The 24742-nt window shown below is 50.1% G+C and overlaps 7 protein-coding genes across 7 annotated transcripts; 4 read left to right on the top strand and 3 right to left on the bottom strand.

Moving 5' to 3' along the window:
- Nucleotides 1-48: 48 nt before the first annotated feature.
- Nucleotides 49-729, bottom strand: N7481_002000 (uncharacterized protein; the record flags this gene model as incomplete). The annotated part of the gene is made up of 1 exon (XM_057261219.1): nucleotides 49-729. One exon carries the CDS (start codon nucleotides 727-729, stop codon nucleotides 49-51), a length of 681 nt encoding a protein of 226 aa, XP_057126151.1.
- A 4290-nt stretch (nucleotides 730-5019) lies between these two features.
- On the top strand, nucleotides 5020-7884 carry N7481_001999 (STE11 family mitogen-activated protein kinase kinase kinase; the record flags this gene model as incomplete). Its single annotated transcript, XM_057261218.1, has 4 exons — nucleotides 5020-5204; nucleotides 5263-5336; nucleotides 5391-5542; nucleotides 5596-7884. 4 exons carry the CDS (start codon nucleotides 5020-5022, stop codon nucleotides 7882-7884), a joined length of 2700 nt encoding a protein of 899 aa, XP_057126150.1.
- Nucleotides 7885-8302: 418 nt separating this feature from the next.
- On the bottom strand, nucleotides 8303-9558 carry N7481_001998 (mitochondrial 54S ribosomal protein uL5m; the record flags this gene model as incomplete). The annotated part of the gene is made up of 3 exons (XM_057261217.1): nucleotides 8303-8426; nucleotides 8488-9180; nucleotides 9278-9558. The coding sequence occupies 3 exons, from the start codon at nucleotides 9556-9558 to the stop codon at nucleotides 8303-8305; spliced, it is 1098 nt and encodes a 365-aa protein (XP_057126149.1).
- A 946-nt stretch (nucleotides 9559-10504) lies between these two features.
- N7481_001997 (ubiquitin C-terminal hydrolase family protein) lies at nucleotides 10505-12575 on the top strand (the record flags this gene model as incomplete). The annotated part of the gene is made up of 3 exons (XM_057261216.1): nucleotides 10505-10639; nucleotides 10703-11354; nucleotides 11413-12575. 3 exons carry the CDS (start codon nucleotides 10505-10507, stop codon nucleotides 12573-12575), a joined length of 1950 nt encoding a protein of 649 aa, XP_057126148.1.
- A 375-nt stretch (nucleotides 12576-12950) lies between these two features.
- On the top strand, nucleotides 12951-15826 carry N7481_001996 (vacuolar protein sorting protein DigA; the record flags this gene model as incomplete). Its single annotated transcript, XM_057261215.1, has 2 exons — nucleotides 12951-13167; nucleotides 13236-15826. 2 exons carry the CDS (start codon nucleotides 12951-12953, stop codon nucleotides 15824-15826), a joined length of 2808 nt encoding a protein of 935 aa, XP_057126147.1.
- A 487-nt stretch (nucleotides 15827-16313) lies between these two features.
- N7481_001995 (uncharacterized protein) lies at nucleotides 16314-18856 on the bottom strand (the record flags this gene model as incomplete). The annotated part of the gene is made up of 8 exons (XM_057261214.1): nucleotides 16314-16506; nucleotides 16587-17043; nucleotides 17101-17396; nucleotides 17462-17548; nucleotides 17599-17853; nucleotides 17930-18433; nucleotides 18527-18639; nucleotides 18698-18856. The coding sequence occupies 8 exons, from the start codon at nucleotides 18854-18856 to the stop codon at nucleotides 16314-16316; spliced, it is 2064 nt and encodes a 687-aa protein (XP_057126146.1).
- A 1840-nt stretch (nucleotides 18857-20696) lies between these two features.
- Nucleotides 20697-21137, top strand: N7481_001994 (uncharacterized protein; the record flags this gene model as incomplete). The annotated part of the gene is made up of 1 exon (XM_057261213.1): nucleotides 20697-21137. The coding sequence occupies one exon, from the start codon at nucleotides 20697-20699 to the stop codon at nucleotides 21135-21137; it is 441 nt and encodes a 146-aa protein (XP_057126145.1).
- Nucleotides 21138-24742: the final 3605 nt, after the last annotated feature.

The raw sequence follows: 24742 nt of genomic DNA, 5'->3' as shown, positions 1-24742 counted from the left end.
CAAGACATAGAGATTGAACCATCATAGACAATCCTTGAGGCTTGAAGCTTAGAGGACGGCAATGAGGCCGAGCAAGCCAGCAGCACCAGCCAGGCCCATGGCGACACTTCCAGTAGCGAGAGGAGCACCGCCAGTAGAGGTCTCGGATGCGGGAGTGGAGGATGCAGCGCTGGAAGCAGTATTGGAAGCGGTCTCCGAAGACTTAGCATCTGATGTGGCGGTAGTAGAATCAGTGTTGGAGTTGGTCGCAGTGCTGGACTCAGTGCTGGACTCCGAGTCGGTCTCGGTCTGGGTAGCAGTGGCAGTGGCGGTGGCAGTGGCAGAGGCAGAGGCAGTTCTGGCAGAACTGCGAGAGCCAGTGGCAGTAGAACCGCTCGCGCTCTCGTCAGTGGCAGTCGCGCTCCCGAACAGGAAGTCGTCGCCATTCTCAGCAGCGGAGCTAGCCCAGGCGATGACACTGGACGGAAGTGCGCTGTACCAGTCTGGGTAAATACCGGCCGAGGCCTCGCTCAGGAAAGCGGATTGGGAAGCCGGGTCCAGGAGCTCCATGTACCAGGATTGGGGGATAGCGGTCGCCAGCACAGTCAAGATCGAGCTGGGGATGTTCGCGAGAGCATCGTTCAGTTCGTCGGTATCGGAAGCAGAGAGGTCAGCGGCGTCGGTGGCAACGGGGTTGGCCAGAACAGCCGGGGCCAGCATAAGAAGCGCGGGGATGACTTTGAAGTGCATTTTGATGGAGAGATTGGATGTGTTTGAAAGGTTGAAAAGGTGAGGATCAAAAGGGCCTTCCAAGGTAATAGAGAGAATAAGCTGTGACCAGGGAAAAGGGCGTCAAGGCCCAACTATAAGTGTACTAGTACTAGTCTCAGCCCCAGCCCATTGAAAGAGTTCAAGTTTGGGTGCAGGGTCTAATTCTAGGCTGCTGCTAGTCCTAACTGGTTTAACTCTCGGCCTCATTAGCCCATTCTATCGCTAGGCAGGTTTGCTACTTGGCAATGGGCACCAATTGCTACCATTGGAACCTTTTCCACCTGCCACATCAAGAGCTACACGTGCCAGTCAGCCGCCACAGAGCCGCAATCTGGACTTCCACTGGGTGAGTTCGTACGAGGATTACCGAGTAGGAGACCCATTAAAATTCGAAATCAACCTTGGAATTCCAGGGATCAGCATGATCACCTCTATAAAGACCCGTCCTTGGAATTTATCAATTTATCAGTTTACATAGTTCATGAATTTGATTATATGACCAGCTGGAAGACTTGAGATTCTCGTCGTAGGTATTATTACAACTGTCTTCAAGAATTACTAGTGGGAAATTTGCCTTCACTGGCCCCTTTTCCGGAATAAAATTTTGACCTCACCTTGGGATCCACTAGGGCCAGGCAGATTTCCCTGTTCTTGGCTCTCTGCATCCCCCCACTAAACACCTGGAGTATGTACACACTAAGTATATTTAAAATCAACACTTGGCTTTCAAACTCAACCCCGAAGTACTTGAAATTAGATTGCAACTTCTTGTAGGCGCCCTTGGTCTATATATTTCGTCCTAAACTCGATGGTCGCTCACTGACTAAGAACACGTTAGATAACATTAGATACTCCGTACATAGTCAACTGTCGATCGATCTGGGGGCAAAAGGTAGTGGAGCTTATGGATGTGACCTGACAATCTAGTAGTACATAGATGGAGAGTGCCAAAGTTTCCTTCGCTTGTGTGGGTGGGTCTGGGAGAAGATAACCCAGGAACCGTTTTTTTGCCCAGTATTTTAGCGCGAATAGTCTCGAAAATGATGTCTCACCTACCAGAAATCCTACTACGAGTAGTAGCTTTCCCAGCCAAAGACTTTGAGCGCTAATAATTTGTCATTTCTCGATTATATTTGCCCCACAGGCTGAAATGACTACAAACTACTTATTTGAGCTGCGGCTCAAATCATATTCCACAGGGTCTCTCAGCTTATGCGACCCCGAAAAGCACTCAAAAATCACCTGCCTAATGTAGCAGGTACCACAAGGCAATAAGAAAGCTTTCCCAGCACCACTCTGAAGAATTTCCGTATATTGAAGTCATTCGATTAGCTTTTAGCCAAGCATTGGCATTAGTCAAATTTAAAAATAGCATCATGTCACCTGCATTGGGCCCTATCTCGCGAAGATGTATAACAGACTATCTCTACGGAATGAACATATTATAATAGCCGCAGCATAAGGACAGACAGAAATGATAAATGAAGAACTGAGTCTGGGCATAGACGTGAATACTCGCGATTTGGAGTGCCAACCAACTCCATTATTATAGGCGTCGACTTAAATCCAATGAATGGGTTCGGCCGAACTCCTATCCCCTCCTATCCCCCGGGCTCCGGAAAGAATGCATTTCAAGGTGGCAAAGCTTCCGACGTAGAAAAATATCACTATAAAATTCCTGGACTGCTTGGGGTGAGTACGAGTCAATTGTGACTTTGCTACTCAACCATTGTAGACTTCAGAAATAGCTGTCTCTTCGAATAGAGGAGGGAGACAGGATTACCACTCATGGTACGCTATAGGAGAGAGCGACATTGTTCTGGCTAAGATGCTGCTTAAAAAAACGCGGACCCTTACTCTGATACATACGAAATCATCGAGGCACCCCCATTAGTCTTCGCAAAATCTCACGGTGATGAGGATGCTGAAGCTTCAAGTTCTGCTGGGAGCTAGAACTGAAGCAGAAGATAGCAAGAAATATTATATCTAGGCAGCTTTGATTGAGTCATATATGGAGGGGAGCAATTTTGCGGTCATTCTATTGCTCGACCATGATCCTTTTAGGAACATGGAAGACGATGATTTGAATTAAGATTCGCCGTGATACACAGCTGTGGGCCCATGAGGGAAGCCAGTCATCTATTGTGGCCATACTACGAGACAAGAAAAGCTGCTGTTTCGTAAGGCAAACTCCGACAATGGTTTCTATCTGGAATCGTTGAGCTAGCATCGGATACCCATGTCTATAACTTGAATTCGCACATTCTTTGCCATTTACGAGGGCAGAGATGCCATAAAACATATTTATAGATTTTCTTTCTTATTGTTTCCTATAGGTTTAGCTCTCCAAGCCATCTTGATTATTGCATGAAACCAATTGCTTGGTTAATCAAGTTCTGTTGATAATTCCCAGGGTCTATCGAAATGACTTTTTGAGATATTATTAATCTGTCTAGAAGAAATTGCCAAAAAAGCTGCAATCAAAGCGAAATGTTGGGAATGCATGCGGTAAGGCGCGCGGTGAGTAGGCTCCACCGGTGCGGAGAAGCCACATGAAGCCACATGAAGCCACATGAACCATCTCCAAAAGGGGGAGGGGGAAGAGATGATTTGGGGATTGTACATACAGAAAACAATAGAGCCGTTACCAGAACTGCATAGAAAAGCATTGACGGCTGCCAGATCTTACTTTCTTTCCCATCGATGGGAGTGAAGACACATACGGTGGCGTTGCAAAAGTTTGAAACCCCATGTTGACTGTTCTCGTCTCCATCTTCTAATCGCGGACTAGTAGCTACGTAAGATGGAATAGATTGGTCTATGTATTCCATCTCAGCTCATTGGCATTCAATAATGGTGGGCAATATGGGGTTTCAAACCTTTGCAACACCACTGTGTATAGATAGTTAGGTTAGGGCGACTATGAAGTCGAAAGCCGAAGAAATTGCATTGAGTATTCAGTGTATGGATTATTGAATTGGCCCACGAAATAGACTCGACTTCAGCTGTATTGGCAAATGCCCTGTTCAGCAACTTTGAATGTTCTTGTCTCTTGCAGTCTTCCTCTTCTATAGTTCATTGTACCCACACCTCAACCCCCAGGATACTGTTCATCGGATGTCTGCTCGGGTCTTTCAGTTTAGTATCATTATATCCTCCCAGCTGCTAGTATCACAGGCGGTTTGGGACATCACGACGTTGAGCTGGGAGCATTGGATATCCAGGTCCATATCCAAATGAATGAATGCCGTTTTGTCTCATTCGTAGTGCGCCACACGGCCCTATTTCCCTTCTAAATTTGTTCATGGGCGAAACCACGGAACTCTGTTTTTTGGCCACACCTATCGGCAAGATGCAACTGGGTCTCAGTAAGGACCGACTTCAGATCCGCTGTTTCAGCGGTGGGGCCGGCCGGAAACCCACTCCAGAAGAATCTCTTTGACGATTGAATAGAAGAAGTTGGACTGAAGGACGAACGGATTGTCATGAACTATTGAATTGAGTGGCAAGAACAGAGTCCGAGCTCGCGTTGTGGCATGTAGGACAGAGGACAGAGTCGCAAGGGATGAGACGTGACACCTCCGATGGGCATGAAACGCGTGGGGAGGCTGAGACGACGGTGAGCAACCCCTTGATGGAGTGCGTCGGTCTCAGGTTTCAGCCAACGCTACAAAACTCGCTCAATCTCCCGGACGTAGAGTTAATAGCATTGGATTGGATCGTATTTGTTGCGGTGGGGAGTTTGTCAGGGTTTCCATGCGATAAACGCCCGATCTCGACCACACTAAGTGGCTCCCTCCCCGATCTCCATCTTCTTCCCCCCCCAAAAGCTCAGACTTCGCGATCGTCCCCCTCCGGCCTTCGGGAACAAAGACGTTTTCCATTGTGCCGGTATGTAATCCCTCTCCTTTGTCTTCTTTTCTCTCTGCCTTCTCTGCGCAGTTTGTGTACGAGCATCTGTGTCGGTCAGCCTTGGCTCGCTCTCAGGCCCCCATTGACGCCTCGACGCCCAATATTCGCTGTTCACTCTTCACTGGTCCCAAAGAGTCGCGCGATCTAACAGACCCAATAACCACAGGCTTCCTCCCTTCGGTACTATGTGCTGACCCCCGCCATCCTCCGACGACTTTCTATCGAGACCGGCGCGACAAGCTCTTGCCCGCAGGCGGAGAAAGGGCTCTTGCGATCGAGCTCAACCCCATCGCCCAACCAGAGATCAAGAAGGAATACTTTGGACAAAGGCTGGACTCCTAGCAGCTCGTCTTCACGATGCTAGCTTCACAACCGCCATATTCGGCCTCCCTAGGCATGCCTACAGCCCAAGGCTCTACAACCACCTTTCACTCAACCTCCCAAAGACCGGCGACGGCAACAAAAGTGACCGAGGGATTTGGATTCACCAGCCCGACCAAATCGGAGTTCTCGGAGGGACACGATGAGCAACTGGGTGTCCGGTAAGCTATCAAATTGGAAAGATCTTGGGCAAATGGCAGGTTTCCTGACTTCATATAGGGCTTGGGATGAGAAGAAGGTGGTGGCATGGCTTCACAGCATTAAGTGCGGACAATATGAGTCGCTCTTCCGAGGTAACTTTCCTTTCGACCCGCAGAGCAATTCGGGCGGATGCTGATCCCTCAAAGCGAACAATTTCAACGGTGATAATTTAATCGACTGCGACCAAAAGATTCTGCAGGAAATGGGTATAAAGAAGGTGGGCGACCGCGTGCGCATTTTCGTCGCTATCAAGCAGCTGCGAAACAAGACCATGGTCGACCCCAGGCAAAAGAATATGGTAACCCGCGAACCCCGGTCCTTTCAGTCTTGCCATGTACTAACCTGAGATAGAAAAAATTGGCGGCTATGGAAGCTGCAGTGTTAACTGAAAGCACTCGCTCGGGTCTTAGCAGCCGGCGATGGTCTCGGGATGGATACAAATCTTCCTCGCAGCCTGCTTCGCCCCCGGTTGATTCAGATCGGACCTGGCGGAAGGATGGCTATCTCACCAGTGGTTCAGGGTCTGGACGCAACCCAAGTACTCCTGGTGCCTCGCATCCTCGAAATAACAGCCTTGATGGTCTCACTATGGGTCCTCTCCCACAAAATAGCCCTGTAATCCGTGTTATATACACCGGTGGACAGACTAAAGTGCTCGATATCCGGAACAGCAGAACTCCGGAGGAGGTCATTATATCAGTACTGAGGAAACTGCAGCTCCCAGAACACCAATACCGAAATTACTGCTTCTATGTCTTAGATGGCCTAGAACCAGACTTATCTAATTGCCGGAAACTCACTGAAGCCGAGCTCTTGCAGATTTGCGATGGCGTGAACAAGCCTGAACGTGGTCGTTTGATTCTCCGGAAGATCCATGCCGGAGAACCAGACCAGGACGAGCTTCGTCGTGCATCCCAGCTTGCCTACGATGAAAGCAAGGTCACTCATGAGAACGCGATGAACAAATCCAACTTCCGCCAAAAGAATAAGATCCAGCAGCTCACGGGAGAACCATGGAATGTCATCAATACCAAGCAGCCAGTCTCCCCTGTGGGCCCTAGGCATCGTCCGTCGCCTACTCCAGGCGAGCAGGGTCAACAGTCTCCAGGCAGCGAGCGCAACCCCGTGGCTACTAAGTTACGGTCATTCTTCGGCCAGAGACCTCCAAGTGAGATGATCATTCACGAACTACAATCGTTCTTCCCCAGTCATGATCGTGAAGATATCGCAAAGACTGTGCGCAGATCCCAACGCTATAGTCGTTCGGCGAGCCGTCTGAGTGTTGTTAGTAACTTCAGTGTTGCTTCAAGCCTCAAAGATGCGCCACCACTCCCTCCTCTACCTCCTATCCCACCTATCCCACCTATGCCCAACATTGCCGATTCGTGGTTCCAGCCGCCCCAAGCTGGGGCACAAGCGGCACGCGCCTCACGGCCTCCCTCACTTTCCAAGTTTAATTTGCCTCACACCTCATACCGCGATTCTATTGCCTCAAGCTCTCTTCAACCCCTTCAGGAAGAATCTCCCACCGAGCCGAATCGCAAATCCTACGTCTCCTTCGAGAGCAGCTCTGATGAGCCAAATCTCTCACGCCAAAGTATACTGGATGAAAGCATGAGTGTTGCAGCAACGGATGGTGATTCATTTAATGAAGAACGTATGAGCGTCCTGATTGGCGAGCGCGAAGGCGAAGGTGAAGAGGGTGAAGAGGATGAAGAGGGCGAAGAAGAGGACGATGCAGGCTTGATGGATGACTTCCTGGCAGGCAATAATTTTGCTCCCAAAAACTGGATGAAGGGTTCGCTCATCGGTGAAGGTTCTTTTGGAAGTGTCTTCTTGGCTCTCCATGCTATCACTGGAGAACTCATGGCCGTTAAGCAGGTCGAGATTCCCTCAGCTACCCAAGGAACAGAGTTCGACAAACGCAAAAACCTCATGGTTACTGCCCTCAAGCACGAGATTGAACTCCTGCAGGGGATGCATCACCCCAACATCGTCCAATACCTGGGTACTGGCACCGATGACCAGCATCTCAACATTTTCTTGGAGTATGTGCCCGGTGGTTCCATCGCTACCATGCTCAAGCAATACAACACCTTCCAAGAGCCCCTAGTCAAGAACTTCGTCCGGCAAATCCTAGCCGGTCTGTCGTATCTGCACAGCTGTGACATCATCCACCGAGACATCAAGGGAGCCAACATCCTCGTCGACAACAAGGGCGGCGTCAAGATCTCCGATTTCGGTATCTCCAAACGCGTCGAAGCATCCGCCGTTCTCGGCTCTCGAGCCAGTACCGGTGGTGGCAGCGCTGGACATATGCACCGGCCTTCCATGCAAGGCAGTGTGTACTGGATGGCACCAGAGGTGGTGCGCCAAACAGCGCATACCAAGAAGGCCGATATCTGGAGTTTGGGCTGTCTCGTCGTGGAAATGTTCATTGGCGCTCACCCCTTCCCAGACTGCAGTCAGCTGCAGGCCATCTTTGCTATCGGTAGTAACAAGGCTCGCCCTCATACTCCCGAACATGTTAGTGAGGATGCGGGCGAGTTTCTTGATATGACCTTCCAACATGAGTATGAGAAGAGACCCAGTGCGGATGAGCTTCTGAAATGCAAGTTCCTGGCTATGCCAATTACGTGATGCGCATTTCGTCTCTTGGCCCCATTCGTTATGTTTCCCCTTGATGTGTAAGATGGTGATTAAGTTAAATGTTGAGCTATCTTGGGGTCGCTTCTTTCGGCTACTGAATCGATTGGATAGGGGGACTAGACTTTTTAAATTAACTGTCACGTCTACGATGCTAGTTTTCGTATTGAAAACAACCATCCACTGTAATGAGCAACGCTGTCTTAAAATACACAATTTTTAGTTTACGATATTGAAGTTAACTGTAATTGACGCTTGATTTGAAAGATGATGTTAATGAGATAATACACAGGTTTGGAATCACAGTGACCACTATGCAGGTCACCTCTAAAGTTACAGGTTGGATAGTAACACAACGCCATATGCCAAAGACAAGCGAGTGTTTTTTGGGAAATACGGTCCCATTAACCCCTTACTGGACGATCTTTCCATAGAAAGGAACGCCCATGGCACTCAGGAGGAGTCGGGCATCCTTGTCCGCCTTGGCAGTGGTGTGGAGGGTAATGTGGCAACCCGGGATCATCTTGGGAGGATACCTTGAGAAGAGTCAGTAACTAGTAGCAAGAAATAAGCCTAAACGCTATGAGGAAAACTCACATATCATAGTTGACCTCGATCTCGGGGAACAGGGCAACATGCTCCGGTTCCAGACCGAAAGTAATGTTTCCACTGCTATCACCACTGCTACCCTTGATACCTTGCCAATCCTTCATACGAGGCAGAACAACATCAATCAGCTTTCCAAGGAAGTGGTGCATCGTCTCGCCCTGCAACTCCGCCTTGACGGCGACGGTGTCGCGACCAGGGGCAATGCTCCAAGTAGCAACGGCAGACTTCGACTTGAAGGTCTCGACACGGACATTGGAGATGGCCTGGATCGCGATACCGGCGACATGGATCCAAGACGAGTTCTCCTGTGCTGCCTGCTTAACGTAACTGTGAACAGTGATCCGCTCAATCTTGGGGATGTTGTTGAACCGAATTGGCTTGCGGAGTAATCGCAGCACATCACCGCCACGGGGCCCACGGAGGGGACGGTTCTTATGATAGGGGGAGCTGTCATCCCACTCGCGCAGTCGCGGGGCCTTAACGGGAGCCTTGAATCCGGGTGGTGTATGCACGTAGCACAGAGTCATGATATCTGATGCGACTGTCGCGTTGTAGGTCTGCTCGGTGCGCGGGAGAGAGAAAGGTCCGGGAACGAACAGGCGGGAAGAGGGATCGGAGGGAGCAGGGGGTTGGTGAGGGTGGAGAGGACCGCGGTAATATTTAGGGGATCGGAATTGGTATCTAAAAGTTGGGAGGACGATATTAGCTTATGCTGTCGTGAGAGACTTCCTTGTTCTTGCGGGTAGGGAGTCGAAATTCTCATGAGACCATCACATACCGACTGCGAGGAAGCTGGGACCTGCGAGCACTGGCTCGAGAAACTGGGTCGAACGATTCCGCTGCGCTGTCGGAGACCTTGGAGGTCAAAGACGAGGCTGTCTCCAGCTCGTCCGACAAACGTCGAGTCGGGGCCGAGTCGGAGGCATTGCGTCGGCCAATAAAGGCCTGGGGGCGGGCTGATGGGGCAAATGCCCTCGGCAGAGCCTTAGCCAGGTATCTGGATGGCTCCCTGGCAGCCATTTTGTGTATAATGTGATGTTGCTGGATTCGGAGATTCATCGAGGTGGTCCGTCGCGACAAACAAATTTCGGGGCGGGTTCTGATCACGTGTATCACCTGACAGACACCTGACAAATCAGGCGGTGACGGCGCAAACTGCCCCGCGGTAAGTGATCAACAGTTTAGCTTCCATTGGTCATTAGATCGACCCGTGAGACCTTTTCCCTATCATTTCGCATGCACAAATCTCACGCATCCTGACTGGCCCTTTAGTATTTTGCCCCGTGTCAGTGTCAGAAGTACTTGGCAGATGATGGGGTCTTCGTGCGCCTCATGGGAATCCTACAGCCTCAACTAAGCTCCTAACCCAGAGCTCTCCTCCCCCGCATGTCGCCGCCTCTCCAAACTTCCACTTCCAACGATCTAAAACGATCCAAAGCACCCCTTGTCGCTAAGGGAATATCTCTGCCATGAGTGGAATCCACCGATTTTTAACAACCCGCCGCGATCGGCACAGTCGATCGCGACAGAGCAAAGAGGAGGTACTTATCCGGCGATGATCTGAAACCCAGTAAATAGCTACTGTGAAGAAACCTGTTTACTAATGTTGCGTACTTTCAGGGCTCAAATGAACTGGCTCGACCAGTACTCCGAGGCTTTTTCACCCCCCATGCTACCAAGGACGACGATCAAGAGCACCAGAAGAAGGTACTGCCCCCACATTTCGACTTACCTGTTACTGGGCTATCTAATGACTTTGGTTCCTACATAGGTCAAAATTATCGAAAAGCGGATCCGAGCACTAGGAATCACGACTTTAGAAGAGAAGAATTTCAGTTATGCGCTCACTTCTGCAAATGGGGATGTAGACACCGCTGTCGCTCTGCTGTTATTACTGGAAGATTCGATTGAGGGTATCATCCGGAGCTACACGCCCAATACAAAGCTGCTTGGTGCCGAAAACAGAAGCGGCGTGACGTGCTATCTAGATGCGCTCCTTTTTGCCATGTTTGCGCGGCTCGACTGCTTCGAGGCCATCTTGTATAAATCCTTCAACGACGAACCTCGCCGGAAACTGGCTGTTTTGCTGCGGTTCTGGGTGAATATGTTGCGAAGCGGAAGGCTTATTACCACAGACATTGTAAGTCATTACTCATTGGATCAATATTGCTGTGTCGGTACTTTGAACTAATCAAATATACAGACCAAGCATATACAAGAAGCCCTCGCAGAATGTGGCTGGCCTGATGCAGCCAACCTCCGACAGCAGGACGCCTCTGAAGCATTCACTTTCATAACGGGAGCACTTGAGCTTCCTCTCCTCACCCTCAAAATGGACATCTATCACACTGGAAAGGAAGATGCCAGTGATGACCACAAGTTCATTAACGAAAGACTACTTGAGGTGGCCCTTCCACCCGAACCCACTGATGGGTCAACCCTGACCCTCGAAGACTGCTTGGAAGCTTACTTCAACAATCGAATTGAAGTGAAGCGGCATTTAGAACGGCGGAATACCGTTAGCTCCGTTCGCTCTGTGGATTCAATGTCTATTTCGAAGGGTTTTACAGCACATATCGAGGAAATTGAAACAACACCGACTCTATCCCCAGCTCAATCTAACTCGCCCCAGGTTGAGCGGCCCAGCCCATGGACATCCGTTTCAGATACCTCCGAAACTATGCCAAGAAGAGGGATTACCCGGCGAGACAGCATTGTTCAAGAACGATTTATTCCCGATCCAACAGATGTAACGACGAATAATCAGCCCCCATCAGGTTCAGACCCCCAACAGCGAAGAGGCATATTTAGGAAGGAAGTAATGATGCCAGCTTGGCAATTCTTCAGTCTGATCCGTACGTTCTCCCATTCCTCGCCCGAGGTGACATCAAACTGACGTCTATGTCCGTACAGCATGGTACACGGAGAATTCACCGACAAACGATGCTCAAGTGGCAGCACACTTTGCTTCCAAACGACCCATTCTTGGCATGTGTTTGAAGCGCTATTCCTTTACTCCAAACGGGAACGCCACTCGACGGGATACATACATCGACATTCCAACTGAGATCGGTCTGCCTCATTTTATCCAAGATGACAACATGGATGCAGATGCACCGATTTATGGGAATTTCAAGCTTTCTCTCCAGGCAATGGTCTGTCATCGCGGCAACTCCGTCGACTCGGGACACTATATTTCCATAGTCCGTGGGACCAGTGCCAACCTTACACCCTCCACCTCTAGTGGTAGCTCCGACATGCTTGAGACGCCGAAACACTGGATGCGCTTCGATGATCTCGCTGCAGAACGAGTGACCCTCATTGATATTGAAACTGCATTGAGGACGGAGTCACCTTATCTTCTATTTTACCAAATTCTTCCTATTAACCAAGACGCCTCGCTGGCTAATCTTCCCAACAAAGCACCCTCGTCACGTGCATCCGATGCTACTCTTGACGTGGACATGGCCGACATCGCCCAGAAATACCGATACGTTTCTGGAAATGAAACAGATGGAAGCGTGACCGAAGTGAACTCTGCTCGGCCCAGTTTTGAAATCACTGCTCCTGATAGCCCGAGCGCCCAAGCCTTGAATAGTACCGGGAGAAGACCTTCCAGTGTGATCTTCTCCGAGACAGCACCCACCGGTCCCCAGGCACGATCAATATCGTCCATGTCGCCAAAGTTAGCCCCCATGGAAGAAGAAGCGCCAAAGAACTCATTTAGTTTCCGACGGGGTTCACGCAATTCCAAGAGCAACCCAGGGAGTCGCGCCGGTAGCCGAGCCGCCAGCCAGACCGGGGATAACAAGATCGGTACAACTTTTTCCCGCTTTACTGGGCGATTGAGCAAGGATAGGTTCACCAGTGATGGGGAAGGGGATGAGTCTGCCAATGAGGTAGATGAGACAATCCCAGATGAAATGAAACTTGGTCCTGCCGCATACGACAGTAAAGAGAAGACTGGCAGAGGCCGAACGAAAGACCGCGCCACAAGGGACAAGACAAAGGACAAGTCGAAGGAGAAGGTGAAAGAGAAGACCCGAAAGCCGGAGCGAGAGTGTGTTGTGATGTGATGCCGAGTTGCATTCGGAGATACCCCCACAGTTTCATGTATATCTTTCCAACTATTGCATCTTGACTATGGATGATACCCCAGCAATAAACCAGTGGAAATATTTGATAAATCAATAGACAATTTATGTAACCTTCTAATCCATCTTTTTGCCAGCTAGTAGTTTAGCTGTCAACTCAGGCTATTAACTATGTGTTACTATGTAATCCCGCGGTGGCAGCCTTGGGGCCTCAGGCAAAACTGAAACCAGCCCAGCCCTCCGCATTCCACTCCACCAGCTCCCAGTCCTCTTCCCGCCATCAAGCTCAATCCGAAGCTCACTAGCTTTCTCCTATTCTTTGGACGCTCGGCATGATATAGTTGGATCTTGCGCATCATGGCGCTGGAAGGATCCAGCAGTTATGTTGCTCCCAACAACCTTACGGAGCCCGCAGACGACTCCCTCCCCATCTTCGACGTGCAACGAGTGCAGCTACAGTTCCAGATCGCCGCGGACTTCGTGGCAGCCCAAGTCGCCAACAATGTCCTAGTGCTAGCCCTTTCTACAAACCGAATTCTTCGGATCGATCTAGACACCCCTGAGGATATTGATGGTATGCGATCTCCCACCCCGCAATGCTAGCCGCATCGTTCGGAGCTTAACTGTGTTCCCTCACCGCAGATATCGACCTCCCTAAGAAGTCCTCGGAGACCGGTCTCATCCGGCGCATATTTCTCGATCCCTCTGCGTCTCACCTGATTATCAGCACCACTCTCGGCGAGAACTACTACCTCCACACCCAGTCGCGACAGCCCAAGGCCTTGTCCCGATTAAAGGGTGTATCCATCGAAAGTGTTGCCTGGAACCCCTCTCTGCCGACTGCCTCTACGCGTGAAATCTTACTAGGTGCCACCGATGGCAATGTCTATGAGACCTACATCGAGCCGTCTACGGAGTTCTATCGACGCGAGGAGAAATATGTCACTGCGGTTTACAAAGTGCCGGAAGCTTCCCCAGTGACTGGAATCTCTGTTGAACCTGTCCCCTCAAAGCCCGAGCAAAGGCGAATTCTTCTCGCGACATACGGGAAGTTGACGCACTTCTTAGGTCGCACGGGATCTGCGAAGCACGGGCGCGAAGGCGGCGGGTCTATATATACAGATCTGTTTCAACGCGAAACGCCATCGACGCATGATGTTTCGAATCCCTCTGCCTCTGCGCCTTCTTCGCTGGTTGTTTCCTCGTCCTCCTCATCTGGAACTCCTGCCGAGGGGTATACCGAAAAGGAGTTTGCATGGCTTAGCTCACAGGGTATCTACCATGGCCAGCTTGCATCCTCAGCCCCATTTGAAAAGGCCAAAATGATTTCCCGATCGAAGTTTCCTGCCTCCCAATCTGCCCGGGGTGGTAAGAAGCTAATACAGGATCCTATTTCTGCTGTGACCTTGTCCCAATGGCATGTGTTGGCACTTGTCGAGGGTAGAGTGGTTGCCGTCAATCGCCTCAATGGGGAGATTGTGTACGATGAGGCTGTTCTGGAGCCTAGACAAAGTGCCTTGGGTCTTCTGACTGATCTGACACAAAACACTTACTGGCTCTTCACCGGCCAAGAAATCTTCGAGGTTGTAGCCAACGACGAAGATAGGGACGTGTGGAAAGTTCTTCTGAAGGAGACGAAGTTCGACGAGGCACTTCATTTTGCCAAGAGCCAGGCTCAGAGAGACGCTATCTTGACTGCATCGGGCGATTTCCTGGCCGGAGAAGGCAATTTCCTCGAAGCCGCCAAAGTATGGGGCAAGAGCAGCAAGGGATTTGAGGAGGTGTGCTTGACCATGGTGGACAACAAGGAACACGATGCCCTGAGAAAATACTTGCTTTCGCAACTATCGATGTACAAGAAAGCATCTATCATGCAGAGATTGATGGTAGCCAGTTGGCTTGTGGAACTTTTTATGTCAAAGTTGAATTCTTTGGATGATGATATTGCTACGAAGGCAGAATTGATTGAAGGTGTTACCCCTGGGGAGATTCAGGATCAACTCGGCAGTGTCCGAAAGGAGTTCCAGGAATTCGTGAAGAACTACAAATCAGACCTGGACAAAAAGACCGCCTACGACATCATTAGCAGCCATGGGCGAGAAGAAGAGCTGCTCTTCTTTGCAACCGCTGCCAACGACCATAACTACGTTTTAACATATTGGATTCAAAGAGAAAAGTGGTCGGAGGCTCTCAACGTCCTACAACGGCAAAGCGAGCCTGATGTCTTTTACAAGTATAGCAGTGTGCTCATGACGCATACTGCTACCGGTTTAATAGAGATCCTCATGCGGCAAACGAATCTCGACCCCGAGAAGCTCATCCCCGCCCTATTGAATTACAACAAGACGACCAATGTCTCCCTCAGCCAGAATCAGGCAGTTCGCTACCTGAATTACATCATCATCAACCATCCTAAGCCATCCGCAGCTGTGCACAACACGCTCATCTCAATTCATGCCTCGAGTCCATCTTCCTCTGAAGGTGGACTTCTCACATATCTCCAGACACAGCCATCTTCACCACCTCCCTACGACGCAGACTTTGCCCTCCGACTCTGTATTCAGCACAAGCGAGTCCAGTCATGCATTCATATCTACAGCGCTATGGGCCAGTACCTGCAGGCAGTAGAGCTGGCTTTGGACCACAACGACATCGATCTTGCAGCCATCGTTGCGGACCGCCCTGAAGGCAACAACAAGCTCCGCAAGAAACTGTGGCTACTGGTAGCCGAGAAAAAGATCCGACAGCCAGGGACAGGTATCAAAGATGCAATGGCATTTCTGGGCCGCTGTGAACTTCTTCGCATCGAGGATCTCATCCCCTTTTTCCCTGACTTCGTTGTCATTGACGACTTCAAAGATGAAATCTGCGCTGCCTTGGAAGAATATTCGCGCCACATTGATGAATTACGCCGAGAGATGGATAACTCAGCACAGACGGCCCGGAAAATTCGCAATGAGATTTCCGACCTAGATTCCCGTTACGCAATCGTGGAACCTGGTGAGAAATGCTGGATCTGCTCACTACCCTTGCTGAGTCGTCAATTCTTCGTCTTTCCATGCCAGCACGCTTTCCATAGCGACTGCTTAGGCAAGGAGGTTCTGGAAGGCGCTGGAGGAAAGAAGAAATATATTCGAGATTTGCAGGCACAGCTCAGCAAGGGCGATATCTCTACGTCGCGGAGGGAAGAGATTGTCAAAGAACTAGACGGACTTGTTGCCGAAGCTTGGTAAGTTTCTACTTTATTTCTCCTAGCCTGTTTCCCGTACTAACCGATCTACTAGCATTTTATGTGGTGACCATGCCATCAAGCAAATCGACAAACCCTTCATAACAGCTTCGGACGCCTCAAACGAATGGGCCCTATAAACTTTGGAGAATTTTAATCATCGTTTCTTTTATTTGCATGCCGTTTCTGTCTTCTATGGTATGGCTTCATGCTGCCTAGCTAGCAGACTCTTCCCATTTGCTGCACATTACAAGAGGGGGGATTTTGTTCCGCAATACCCTTTTTCATGAACACGCCGCCGTAAATATCTGTTGGTATAGAATTCGAAATCTATCATTATTGTCTGTATCGTCGCAAAGCTTTTGCAAAGTAAACACCCCAACTCAGTCAACTCCATGCAAATAACATTTAAAGAGGCCATACCCATCATCACAAAAAGAAAAAGAAAGATACGCCAACAAGGCCAATATACAGAACTGTAGCAGACGCATTTACTCATGCACCGGCCACAATAACCGCAGCAATTCAAGATCCTGCGCCACGGCAGGACTATGTCGTGCGCAGTCATCCAGGAAATGCAACATCTCCTCATTCCAGCGCTCCCAGCCTGCAGGCAATGTATCACGGACCCGTGCGCTAGGAGAGTGTGCAATGCAATAGAAGAGCAGGATCTGTCCAAAAAATCTATCACGGATATTTATCAGCTTAGTCCGGTAGAGGAGTAAAAATAAAAGAAAAAGCTATTGAAGGATAGGATGACTCACTGTGAACAGAAGGCAAATTTGATCGGGATGCAACTCGTCATCTTCCGGAATATCCCCTGCGTGACAGGCCAGTCCATAGCATTCTGTAACCCACTCTTGATCTGCTCTAGATCATCATCGGTGAGGAGATTCGGGATTCGAAGTGCCTTGTACAGATATGGTCGGCCGATGTGGAACTGAGCGATCATATGTCGGCCGCGCAGCATTGCGTCTGTGACCGCTACTGCTGGGGAGAGGGGACGAAGTGAATCTTGTGGTCTAGGCGAAGCGGGGATTGGAGATGCAACTGAAGATGGTGACGGGTGGATGGAAGTTGAAGGGTCGGCAGGCGTGGGATGTGAAGTTGCTGGTTGGGGGTCGGAGAATTTGATGGCGGGTGGGAGGTTGGTGCGCCATTGTTCAAGTTGGTGGTGGAGTTCGGTATTGACGGCGGGCAAAGGGATTGCCCCCGAGTCGGCTAGTGAGCTGTTAGCTATATTCGATAGCAGTAAATACTCGTTGTGGTTTGACAAACAGTAGAAGTAGAGGGAATGGCGGATGCGAGTGAGAATAATTCGATGGGCCACCTGTGCGAGGAAGTGGTATTGGAAGTAGGAATCGTCGACTACGGTCGATGATGGGTATCGGGTTGAAATGTAGCCTGTTGCTTGGAAGCCGATGAACTTGGGTATTGGAACTCGCTCTTCGAGGCGCGATAGACCACTTGGTGGGAGGTGAAGTTCTTGGACAAGGATGGTTTCGTTCATGAGACAGTTCCAGTAGACGCGGGACTTCATGTCGCCTTCCCATTGGTCGAAGTTCACATCATGACTAGAGCTTGATTAGCATGTTGCACTTTGAATTCACACGGATGAATGGAAGAAAGCATTACTTACTTCGTTAGCATTGATAGACAACATGTTGCAGCGCGATGGATCATAGCCCAGGCGTCCATTGGCCGGAGTATCTGGCTATAATATACGCTGTTGGCGGTTAGTATGGAATCTGTTGTGAGTAGTGGCGAGGTACATACGAGGATAGCATATAGAATTGGCAGCTTTGTATGTCGTTGTCGCACATCAAGAAGCCAATGCGTCGACGCGCCTCGTTGAAAAACCTCAGCCCAGACTGTTCCTCGTATACCACATTCATCCAATCCGGTGGCTCGAAATGCGTTCCATGAGAATCAGACAGTGGATAGTTTCCCTCCTGGTATGCCAATACAGCCAAACAGCCCAATGCAAGAACATTGAGAACTATACAGCTCTCCATGGTATACCCGAAGTTGCTTTCAATAGCAGAGCCAAGGGTAAAGGAGAAGAAAAAGCTCTTGTCCATGATTGGAGTAAAGGGGTTGAACACACTGAAAAAAGGCATCGGCCAGGCCCTTGATCATTGTGATAGGGAGAACTTCCAGCCAGTGCTCTCCGGCATGTAGGGGAAATGGGTCGGTGAACATCGGGAGTGGTGGTCGCGTCGACTCCAGTTCGATCACGTAGTTCTTTCCAAGCAATTTGTAGGAATTAAGCAATTTATCAGGAAGAATCTGCCGCGCACCCGGCCAGAGAATAACTCCGTGTTGGCTGAATGAGATAGAGGTACGGCCGGAGGCATCTGGTGTAGCGTTGTTCTCTTCAAAGTCAAAGTCATATCCATCCCCAGCTGCGGGGGTGAAGCTGAGCGATGTTGACATCGCCACCGGCTTATTGTCATCGCGAACTGCGGGCGATTGATGCGCCGAGTTGGGACTATCGACAACATGGTGCACTTGGCCACGAATATCATTTAATATGGATGATGGAATGTTCTCCAATTTTGTCTCCAGGCGATGTAGAGTACTCATGATCATCGTTAGAGATTGGTCTCGTCTTTTGATTTGATTAGCTACAGTTCCCCATGTATCAAAATTGATATGCATTCGAATTTGGACGAAGCAAGGCCATCTATTGGGTTGGGCTTACTTGGATGATTTGCGCTCATTGTAAACACACTCGAGACCGAGGGTCTTGCAGAGCCCGCATCTCGGCCGCGACTCGTCGCATCGGGTTTTCTTCAGGCGACATGTTTCGCAGGCCTATGTTTGGTATTAGCCGTTTTCTCCAGTTCGATCAGGGACATTGGGGATTGCGCACCACCGTGGCGATGAAGTTCCGGGGCTTCTTGGAACCTGAGGGACCGGATGGTGGAGTTGGCTCTCGCTCATCGGGAGAGAGCAAATCTTGGATGGCCAGCAGACCATTGTGATCTGTTTCGGGAGGACCCCTTAACTCCTCGAAAGAGCGCTTGCTCATGGTGCATCATGGAGCCGATGACATCTCAGCGACTCCTTGATGTTCTTTTTTTTCGTCGCAGGTGGGCCTCCTGGTCGATTCGAGCCAATTGGAGGTGGCCATTTTATGATTCATCTCTGACTCGGCCTCGTGACTGTTGGAAAGTAGTGTAGTTGTAGGGGGGGGTAGTAGTAGTACAATTGGTGTGCTCAGGTGGTTAATCATGATGGATTGGTGATAGTACTAGTAGTACGGAATTGCACCCCAGGTGTGGGTGTCACTGTGGGCGGAGATATATACGAGTACCTGCTCAGATGGACAGAGTAGCATATTGCCAGTAAGTACTGGTAGTACTTCCCAGCCACTACCAGTAGCAACCTTGGAATAAACCTTGGAAGTTGACTATTTTTATCAAACAATAAGTACAGATTCAATTCTCTACTAGCACCTAGGCAGTATAGACATTGGAATTGAAGATTTACTAGGTCAATGGATGGTCCTACATTGCTCCGTAGTATAAGCATAGTAGAGACAAGCTAGACCTGAATTCAAGACTAATGGCACAGGCACCCTCGATAGCTCTCGTCTCGAATCCCCCGACGCCACTGGATCTAGTTGATTCAGAAAGCGTTTGCCCATTGCTAACACAACTGATTACGCTGATTGCACCCGCCACTTACCCAGAACACGCGCGTGCAGAACAGGCGTTGCTTAAGAAACTCGAATCTGAAAATAGAATGACTAAAGACAGAGACCAAAAAAAGAAATCGGCCCAGAACATCCCTCCGACCATCCAGAGCTCCAGAACCAATGCTTTCGCGCTGGTCAGGAACGGAAATAGAAATCGAAAAGGTGGGTTGCAAGCGCCGGACCCCACCGCACCCGCGTTCGTTGGCAGATCCAGCCCGTTTCAGACATGTCTATCATCATACCCATCATCATAATTCACATCATAATCATCATGGATCCACGTAATCTAAATTGGAGCCCTCAGTGGATACCATTTACATTGTACAGTAGATTACGGAGTAAAGCTGCGAAATCTGAATTACAGAATGACGTTGACGGGGCAGATGGAATGTGGCAGGGTATCTACGAGTATGTACATACAGTATGTATCCCACCGGTGGCGAATGTTGCCGACACACTGGGCCTGAATGAGTCCCTGTCTTCTTCGAGAAGATCAAGTGGAATCGGATCGTGTCAGGGTTACCAACAGAGCCGTAGATTTCAGTGTTGACTGTGTTTGAGTCGATGCGTCAATTATTGGTTTGTTCTGACATACATCGGATGTACATAGTGGTAGGTCAGTTCCGATTTGCGAGAAACTGTATTACAAGTGGCAGAATAGGAGCGGATTTTAACACTCATCGTGTCACCTCGTATGTACCCCGGTTTGTTGACTTGGCAACCGTTAGGAGAGACTTGACCTGTCAGTTGCAAGCAACTGAGGTAACACATGGTGTTTTGAGCTCATACCAAGCGCCTTGCTTACGAGTAGGCCCATGTTGTAGATCGGCATTACTTGCCATTGCTTTCTACGTAGAGGTTTAATTCAATAAGCATGGTCTCTCTCCATCGAGGATTTCCACAAAGATCATCGCTATGAGAACCACAATGTTCGATACCAAGAAATGCAAGACGCTGCAAAACGTGCTGCTGCAGTCCGAAGCGGTGCCTGAGAATATAGGCCATCAACCGCCACGAAGGCCCGTTGATAGCTTCGTTCTACCCCTCGAGCCATCCAATCTCGGCTAGAACAACCTCGGAGCGGTGCCCGTTGCATCTACGGTAGCTATATACGTACACATGTACATAGCACAAGTGCATAGCATGAAGCCATCGCTAACGCAATGCAGCCATGGCTTACCAATTATCGATAGAGGTGTTCGGTACCGGCGAGGATCCCAACCACCGTTCCCACTGGGGGTTTATGATCCATCAGCCGCCAAACACAACGGGAGACCTGCTTCATGTGCGCCTGATTGACATGTACCGACTTTGGTACGAGTTCGAGTCAAGGTCCAATACCGATATTGTCGACATGCAGGCCCTCGGATTGTGTAGGCTGGCTGAGTTGACTCCGCAGCAGCGACTGCAGGCGATTCAGATCATCAAGTCTGAGCCTGCACCGAGAGATGGATCGAGGAAGTGCCAGGATTGGGTGTTTAGTACGTTGCTTTCGCTCGAGGTGGAAGAGTTAGTCCCGGATGGGACGTCGGAGTTTTGGAAAGGAATGGTTGGTAGGACGGCGAGGGAGGTTGAGAGGAGCAATGGGGATAGATGGACTGCTCTTGATTGAGTTTGAGTTAATGGGAAGAGAGAAGGGATAGAAATGTCTCTCCGCGAGCATGATTTTGTAAATTGATACCAGAACAAAAATATCTACTGTACTTGACCTTGATCTCGTCGCTCGAATCTACTTCCATTGGCCGACCACCCACTAAACAATTTGGAACATTGCGCATAAAATGCTCCCCTGGCATGAGGCAACGAACGATCCGATTTCTGTTGGGACTGCATTGCGGAGGGCAAGGTCGCACACGGAGAAAAACAGACCTACGAGAGGTTGGGCTCATGGCATGCTTGGTGCAACCTGTACCCTGTACCCTGCGACCTGCGACCTGCGCTGCCGCCTGCGTGCGACCCTGGAAAGCTGAGCTACGGTGCTGCCAGTACTGGTGCTATGACCAAAAAACCCCCCCTTGAGCATGCTGGTCTGTGGGAGTCGCACCATCCGTCGATCTATACCTTGTCATACTGTACTCCGTACGTCGTCCAATGCAATGCAAGAGATTGTACAGTTCGGATCAAGGTAAGTGCCGCGCCCCCTCTAAAGTCAAAATAAAACAGGAACGATGAGAGGCACGCGGCACGAGACCTTGATGGGAGATGAGAAATGAGAAATGAGAAACGATGGCTGCAGTTCAGCCCTGGAAGTGTGGGCGTAATCAGAAAAAAGAAGGGGTCATTGCTTTCGTGGAGGGTGTTTATTGGGGCCAACCGGGCCAATCGTTGGATCAAACGCCGGGATTTTCCCTATAATTTTGATTTGGGGTGGACGGCAGAAAAGCCAATTCTCTTATTTACTCCAATGTGGAGCATGGTTGTTGGTGTTGTGGGATAAAGACGACGCTATCTTCAATTGTCCCCGTTCGGACCAGAATCCGGGGGAAACGCCCTGGTCAGCTGGTTTGGGGTAGCGTCGACAAAGTTCCAATGGTTTGCACGATGATGCTCCTCTTTGGGGCTAGTTTGGCTCAGCCCCTTGGCCCCCAAGGTGAGACGATGGTGTCACTGTTATCCCTCCCCCCCGGTCTCTCTGGCTCGAGCGCTCGGAGGAAAAAGAAGATATGAATGGGATGAGATACGAACATACATCTGGAACGGAGTACTCGTAGGGTACGGAGTAGTGAGATCATTATTATATCAAGTGGCAGATATAGGGTCTCCCTAGTCCAATCTTGGATAGGGGGGGGGTACCTTTGTGGTCTACCTAAGCTGACCTCCCCCCCCCTCCTCTCTCCTCCCTCTCCTTCAATAATTCCCAAACGAAGGTCAGCTCAGGTCAAAACATACTTCCAATATCGGCGGCACATAACCAACCCCCTTTCCCATCAGAATTTAGAATTCATCTGGAGATGACTTTGGAATGGCGATCGTGCGGGGTAGACTGATAGGCCCAAAATAAGGGCGATAACAGCCAACGCGTTCCATGGCTCACCTCCCCTGTACCATTATGGAGGGGAATTTTGGAACTTTAGACAAGTTATCAAGTTTATCTTTGGCCTACCACAGCCCGTTAGACTGAGTTATATTCACTAGGGCGTTGGAATCTCCCGTTATCGCGGACCGCGGAGTCTGGGCTACCGTAAGGTACTAAGGTCCCCGTAAACCATAGATAACTCCTCCCCCCAAGAACAGATGGCCATGACGGCCTCTTGAAGTCTCGAATCGAAACATTCGATGGGACAGCTCGCCACTCGGAGTCAATATCGCATATGGAATCACACCCTAGATAACACATATTGCATATCCAAATCATATGGCACATCATATTGATGAGGGCGATGTCATTGTACGCAAACGCAAACCCAGTACGGAGTAGGTCGGAGTCGGATTCCGTCTCATGTTGATCGACCAGATGAGCAACTTCCTGAAAAGAGTAATTTGCCGAACATGCCCCAAAAAGCGGACCACGTTGCAACTCATACTGTAGAATCATAGGATCATCAATGATCATCATGACGGGAGGAGGGGATGAGTTGGTCCCGAGGGGATGGAATCTACAGTCTATAGGATGGAGTAGGCCGTACTACGGGGCATCCCATGGGAGACGAGGTGCGGAGTATCTAAGATAGACCTGAGAAGGGCTATCACGGTCGCTAGGATATAGCTTTTCTCGGCGCGTTTGAGACTCGACCCGCGACTCTGCCCGTCTCCGTGCCGTGCAGGCCTGCATCAAACCCATCCAACCTAAATGACGAAACCCACCTGCATCGACTTGCCTGCGTCGGCGAAGGGAGGGAGGGAGGGAGTCAACGGCGACGGCCGATGGAAGGGACCGAAAGGGAGGGCGGGCCTGTGGCCACCACCAAAACTGAGTCGTGCACGCCATAAAAGATCTCGCCCCTGTAATGTATTGCGTGTTGACATGGATTCGCCATTCGGCGGACCATGATTTACACCGATCACGATATAGCTTCACATTCGTACCAAAGAAGAAGAGGGGTGGTCGAGATCACATCACCGAGGGAACGAAGGAGGGTTGGGGAAGCTCATCGCGTGATGGTTGTGAAACCACGTCATGAGCGGTAGCAAGTCGTGCCACTCAGAGAAATGCCTCGCCCAGAAGCAAGGACAAACCTTGCAGGCCCTCGCAGGAGGCGGTCAGTGGAGGGCTAGAACTTCTCCCTTCACCGCTGGATTCACGGCACCGGGAGAGAGATCCGTGGGCTGCGTGGGTGTCCAAACACGGGGCAGAGTGGTTGGGAAAAGACCATTGTACGAGTAGACAGGTTGGCTTGCGTGTGGTGGTGATGTTTACTCGACCGTGGCAGTGACCACGGGGAAGCCCGCTCCACACTCTGATACATGTACGGAGTACCTGATGTAATACGTGTCTCTTTTGGTTTCTTCCCCCCCTCCCGTAAGGAGGGAAGCCAACGGTCCACTGGATCAGATCAGCAATGCTGATGAATCTACAATGTACAATGTACATAAAGTTATCGACATCGCTGAATGGACCGAACCCCGCAAAGATGTGGACTGGGTCAGACAATATGTGTCTCAAGAATCCGCGCGCCAGAACCCAGCATAGGCGGCACTATGGTGTGTAACCGGGCGCTATCTGGCACGAGCACATCAGTCTTGTACTATAGGGCAAAGATATGATCGCGCAGCTACGAGTACTTGTATGAACATGGATGCATGCTCTTCACCTGTTATCTTGGTTGCTAAGATTAAGCCGATACCAAAAAGATAGCGGCAGGCCCGGGCGATAGGAAGATAGATGGGGCCAAATCGCATCGTGGCTTCGGCCCCATACTTTCCCAAAGGTTCTCATATTGTGGTAGTGGCATTACGAGTAATCAACAGCTTCAAGTTTCGGGACAAAGCCTATGCAGTACATCCAGTACCTGCCGGCAAAGAAACTCCGGGGCCTGCAGTAGGGGGCCGACTGGGTCACCAATCATAGTGGATCACGCCATGCCCCATCCATCGCGTCATGCAGCCTGGAAATAGTGCTTTAAAAACAGGCAACCATTGGTTGTTGCCCCAGACTCCGCTGCGCAATCCACCGGATTGGGTTTAGTGTGCCACCTGGATCCGTCCTCGGCCGCGAAGAGTTGTTTGGGGGGGGGAGGAAGAGGAGAGGTGGACGCTGCCCCTGCTGATGCAATATGC

The sequence above is a fragment of the Penicillium waksmanii genome, assembly GCF_028829765.1.
Source record: "Penicillium waksmanii strain IBT 27052 chromosome Unknown utg000002l:1.0-3326099.0:1.0-3328782.0, whole genome shotgun sequence".
Taxonomy (NCBI): Eukaryota; Fungi; Ascomycota; class Eurotiomycetes; order Eurotiales; family Aspergillaceae; genus Penicillium; species Penicillium waksmanii.
The sequence above is the reverse complement of the archived record's forward strand: the minus strand, read 5'-3'. Positions and strand labels throughout refer to the sequence as shown.